The 5,616-nt window shown below is 53.3% G+C and overlaps 1 protein-coding gene across 1 annotated transcript; it reads right to left on the bottom strand.

Moving 5' to 3' along the window:
* Positions 1-724: 724 nt before the first annotated feature.
* On the bottom strand, positions 725-4,454 carry LOC123074403 (uncharacterized). Its single transcript, XM_044497263.1, has 3 exons — positions 3,469-4,454; positions 1,133-1,283; positions 725-1,023 (listed from the first exon to the last, which is right to left on the bottom strand). Exons 1-2 carry the CDS (start codon positions 3,986-3,988, stop codon positions 1,180-1,182), a joined length of 624 nt encoding a protein of 207 aa, XP_044353198.1. The 5' UTR covers positions 3,989-4,454; the 3' UTR covers positions 725-1,023; positions 1,133-1,179.
* Between the last annotated feature and the right edge of the window lie 1,162 nt (positions 4,455-5,616).

The raw sequence follows: 5,616 nt of genomic DNA, 5'->3' as shown, positions 1-5,616 counted from the left end.
GGTTATTTAGTTTTATTAAAAAAACAGTCCGAGATAAAATACCTAACTTAAAAAAACGCTAGCAAAACGCGCCGTGCCATAATGGGCCGCAGCCAAACGAGCGTTTGCTCACTATCCCCGCGTGGGACAGGTGTTCCCGCCATCCCCTCAAAAAAGGTTCCCGCCATCCCCTCAAAAAGGTTCCCGGCAAGGCGCATGTTCCTCTCTTTCGTCTCCCTCCAAACAAATTCTGAAGCGCAAACCCTCCAGGACAACAAACCTAAAAAAAAAAAATTCCAGAACAACAGACAGTTCGTCAGAGTGCAAAGCCTACATCAGATCAGCCAATCGACCAAAGACATCGTTTGATGGTGGAAAGTCTAAAAATGAGAGCTTCACTTCCCAACAAAACAGCCGATTCAGCCGCTCACGTCAAGTTGTGTAAGATGATTCTGCATTAGAGATGCAGGCGGACGCATCTGCAACGTGCGCACGAGGATTCTTGAAACATCACGATTATTAAAGTAACAGTGAATGAACTAATTTCCGGCTCCGTGGACAACCTGCATGCCTATTTTGCATTCCCTTCCTCGGGCAATAAAGCTCGATGCCAAGCAACAAAGCTCTCTCTGTTGTCCTCTGATAGCAGATAAAATCAAGAGAAACAAGTAGCAGCCGGCCGGGGCTCAACCCGACGATCAAACTACAATGCAGGGGAAATGAAGAAGCAATAATTCACCAAAGAGATTCATATCACCCCAGCAGATTCAAGTGATCACTTAAAAGTCTGGAAGCATCACTATCAACCAAGACAAAACTACTCTGAGTATCAGCGTTCCATGCCAGGAGGAATAGAAAACTAAAGCGACGATACTGTTCCAACATGCTATCACTGTCTGTGTCTGACAGGACAAAAAAACGACATGTTAACCTAGTTTGCTTTTGTGCGCAGAACTCCACGATTGCCAGAACACGCATGCCACCAGAACAGACCATATCATCCGCTGAGACCACTCCGCAACCTGTATTAAGTACTAAATCCACCTGGATCAAAGGAAATTTGAGCATAACAAAAATTAGTACACTAAAGTTGCGTGAGGTTGGAAGCTAGAGCAACAAATCGTAACAGATCAATATGAGAAATCGATCTCACCTAGGAGACAGTTAGCCATAACACTTGCTGCTTCATGTTCCTCCAATTCATCCTATGAATGCCTGCCCAGTAAGTCCCTCCAGTGGGTAACCCCCAGGTGGTGCTTTGTCTTTTGCTCTCCGGATTGGACCATTAGACAAATTAACTATCCCTTTAAAAGTTGACAGACAAGAATATTAGTCAAAACATACAAGCCATCGAGATATCTATATATTGTAGATCAATCATAGGAGAAAATTCTGATGGCACTAACTAACTGAGATATCTGTTGTAGATCAATCATATCTTGCGAGCAATGGGAAGTAAATGCAAACAGAACATAGTTATACGTGGGAAAGAGTAATTGACTGTCTAGTCCCGACGCTACTTGGTACAACTAAGATCTTACATACATGTAACAATTAAGCACCCCCCAGCGAAAAATACAATTAAGCACCGCAATTACGTGCATTTTACTAGTTATCAGTCCATTCCATTGTTAAGCATCATCATCAGACTATGCACATGCTAGTTATTACCATCAAAGCACACAATATCGTACAAAACATACAACCAACCGACGTAATATTCCCAACATGTGCATCATTTCGTGACCTCGAGCCAAGATAATTGTAGCCTCTAAGGCCTTGCTGAAGCATAACAAGATAGAGATTTCAGATCTATAATCATTAACCACAAGCCCTCATCTCTTACTAGTGCATGAACTATCAACTATGTCAGTTATAAAGTCCCTTTTCAAAAAAAAATGTCAGTTATAAAGTGAATATCCTGTAGCTAACCTACAAGAGGCTAAGGGAAATCCATGCATTTAGCTACTTAACATGCTTGTGCAGACATATGCAAATGGAATTCAATCAGTTAGTCGCCTAATCTTGTAAGCTGGTAATGCATCAGACTAACAAATAAGATCACATTGCTAAGGCTCGCGAAGTTTCTTGACTGAATGGGTTTAGTATGCCTGATAAAATGGAGTAAATTGCATAGAAGTACCACAATTGGGGCATTGGAAGCAGATTGGTACCAAGATTGGTAATTTTTACGTGTCAGTACCAACTTTGGGGCGAGGCGTTGCAAAAGAGGCTAAAACAGCTGTTTATACGTATTGACACGGAAACTGACCGGTTGGGCCCGCCTGTCGGGTGCTGACATGGCATGTTTTTTGCAAAAAACTCCCTGGAATCTCCTCTCTCTCCCCCTCCTCTGTCTCGATCTCTCACACACACCCGAACGCGGCCGTCGCCACCGACGACGATCACCGTGGCCACCGTCCAACCTACCCCTCTCCATACCATCCAACGGCTCAGCCGCGACGCCCTCTTCCTCATCGCCAAGCCACGTGACGCTGGGAGCCCCGTGCCGTCGTCCTCGCCTTCGGCTTCTTCCGCGGGATCCGACGACAACCGCCGACGATTCGACGCCGTCCGACCTCCCCCGAGCTCGCCGTCTGCTCCAACCGACTCGCCGTGAGCCCCTGCCTCCTCTCCCCTTGCTCCCGTGCTCCTTTTCTCGCCATGGCCACCGTTCCGCCGGCGACCAATTCGCGCCGTCGCCTGAGCTCCTCGCCGCCATGGCCAGAGGCCGTGTTCGTCGCTCCTAGGCACGTAGACGTGCTCCAGACCTCGCCAGGAACCCAACCCGCACCCCAACTCGCTCTCTCGAGCGCTGCAGCCGCATCCCCGCACCCGGCCGAACTCCGGCCGCCGCTCCGCCCGTCGCCGCCGCCGCTACACTGCACCCCGGCACCCCCCGCTACCTCCTTTAGATGCGCCGCACCGCCAGCTCGCCATAGCCGCAAACCACGCGCGAAGCGGTGCTTGTTAGGGCCATCCCGAGCAACTCCGGCGTGCCACCGCCGTGCCTTTGGTCGCCGGCGTCAACTGCTGACGTGGCGTCGGGTGTGTGTGAGAGATCGAGACAGAGGAGGGGGAGAGCGTTCGGGGGAGAGAGAGGAGATTCCAGGGAGTTTTTTGCAAAAAACATGCCATGTCAGCACCCGACAGGCGGGCCCAACCGGTCAGTTTCCGTGTCAATACGTATAAACAGCTGTTTTAGCCTCTTTTGCAACGCCTCGCCCCAAAGTTGGTACTGACACGTAAAAATTACCAATCTTGGTACCAATCTGCTTCCAATGCCCCAATTGTGGTACTTCTATGCAATTTACTCGATAAAATGAGATGTGGGCACCACAAAATGATCTCCAGATGCAAGACAGCAGCATAATTTCAATAAGAGCAATGCTCCTGAAGCAGCATGTACATTATCCATATATAACAACTAAACACACTAGTACAAGCTACGAGTGAACACCTAACCCGAGGAATGAGATGAGGATTAACCTGAGAAGAGTGACTGCGGAAGCTTCCAAGGGCGAACAAATCTGGAAGAGTGGTAATCAGCCGGCGGGTTGTTCATCATGAAGTACTGTACATCCATAAACTTGCCGGTGCTCATGTCAACATGGAATAGTTGAGACTCCTGAAAGAAGTATGCCATGGTGGCATGCTCAGGGTGGATAAATGCGACAGCGGGACAGTCATTAGGCAGGCCCATGGCCTTGAAACCATCCTCGTCCCAGAGGTTCTCGAGGTCAAGCTGATGATCAAGAGTCCAGCCCCCTGTGCCTATGTCAACAAGTGTCCACAACCTAATCCTCTCATAATTTGAGATCTCAAGGAATCGGACCATCCCTTCGCTCACACCAACGCATCGCTCTCGTGCTAGACCATTGTTGCCTGGACTCTGGCATTCATCAGGGAGCGGCCCATACCGCAGTTCGGGCCGGCGTTGCAGGAGAAGGCCGCTGGTGTCGAGGGCGAGGATGCCGCATGCCAGATCAACCCAAAGCATGAGATCCATGTACTTGATGACGCCGTCCCCTCCCCTCCACTCCCGCTGGCCTGGTGCGCCTGGAGGGCAGTAGAGATCCTGGACGGTCCAACGGCCGTGGTCGGAGATGTAGCAGAGGAGGGTGGCCTGGTTGGTGCCGAGCAAGTGCTCTAGGTGCAGGATGATAGAGTTCGTCGCACTGGTGGCGAGGAGGCCGACCCTGCCTGGGTCTGGGCGGAAGATGGGGCGCTCGGGGTCCGGGAGGCGGGTGGCCGAGCGGGTGTTGATGTCGCAGAGGAACAACACTCTGGGGAAGCCCTTGTGGTCGAGCCGCGCCTCCGGACCGGTGTCGAAATCGTCGACGAAGACCGGCGGCGGCGGCGGCTGAGCCTGCGTGCCGTGGGTGGCGTAGAGCACGAAGCGACCGAAATCCCCGACCTACGAGACGTACGGGTGGTTGTAGATGTTGTTGGAATAAGCCACGGCATGTGCGGTCGCACTCGTCGGGCGTGTCGGGTGCGCGCGGGACGGGCGGGACACACTGGTGTCGTCAGGCTCGTCGGGCTCGTCGGGCGCGTCGGTGACGCGCGGGACGGGCGGGACGTGCGGGACGCAGCAGCGTGGTGTGTGCGTGCGTTTGTAGTGTGTCCACTTGTAGCAGTGTCATGTGTATGCTCATGTGTGTTTGCGTGTGGTCTGGTGGTGCGTGAGCCAGGCTCACATTGGGTTCCACTGCATAGGCCTGTGTTGTTAGCGACATTAGCGGCAGCGCGTAGCGGTCAGTTGAATGGCCGGCCGCGTCGTACGCGTTAGTGCACGACAAGAGCACAGCCGAAGCCCATGACTCGCACGCTCTGGCGAGTGGAGGAGGTGGGCAACGAAAATTTGGGTGCTACGCAGCTGTGAGACTACAAGTCCACGGCCACTGTTTGTACGGGAGTTTTGTGCTTTGGGAAAAGAAACGGGGCTGTGAAGCCGGGTGAAACTTCAGTGTACTGTGTGCTCCTCCTTCTTCTACCTCCATCTATCCGTGTGAGAGAGCGGTTCCAACAATTGGTATCAGAGCTTCGGTTCGAGCGATCACCGGCGACCATGGCGCTCGTCCCACATGGTGGCGGCGCGGGCGGATCGGCGACGATGGCGATGGCGATGCTGACCGCGGACAACTACACGGTCTGGGCCATCAAGGCGCAGGCGATCCTCGACGTCCACACTGTATGGGAGGCGGTGGCGCCGGGCGACGCGGCGGTGAACGCCAAGAAGGACAAGATGGCGCGCGTGTTGCTCCTCGGTGCGTTGCCGGAGGATGTGCTGCTGCAGGTGTCGACAAAGCTCACCGCCAGGGAGGTATGGGACTCCCTGAAGGTGAGGTTCGTCGACGCCGATCGGGTCCGCGCGGCGAGGCTGGGGACGCTGCGCGGCGAATTCGACCGGATGAAGATGGCGGACGGCGAGGAGCTCGACGTGTACGGCGGGAGGCTCACGGCGATGGCGGCGAGGTATGCCAACCTCGGGGAGACGCAGGGCGACGCAGCACTTGTCAAGAAGTTGCTGGATACGGTGCCGGATCGCCTCTTCCCCGTCGTCACCGGCATCGAGCAGTTCCACGACGTGACGACGATGGCGTTCGACGAAGCGCTCGGGCAGCTGCGTGCGTT

Source organism: Triticum aestivum, chromosome 3D (genome assembly GCF_018294505.1).
Source record: "Triticum aestivum cultivar Chinese Spring chromosome 3D, IWGSC CS RefSeq v2.1, whole genome shotgun sequence".
Classification (NCBI taxonomy): Eukaryota; Viridiplantae; Streptophyta; class Magnoliopsida; order Poales; family Poaceae; genus Triticum; species Triticum aestivum.
The sequence above is the reverse complement of the archived record's forward strand: the minus strand, read 5'-3'. Positions and strand labels throughout refer to the sequence as shown.

What these genes read in the sequence shown, in the direction of transcription:
- LOC123074403 (XM_044497263.1), bottom strand. Translation starts at nt 3,988, where the DNA reads ATGGATCTCATGCTTTGGGTTGATCTGGCATGCGGCATCCTCGCCCTC. An exon ending in TCCGCAGTCACTCTTCTCAG is followed by an intron (nt 1,284 to 3,468) that starts GTTAATCCTCAT and finishes CAACTTTTAAAG; the next exon opens with GGATAGTTAATTTGTCTAAT.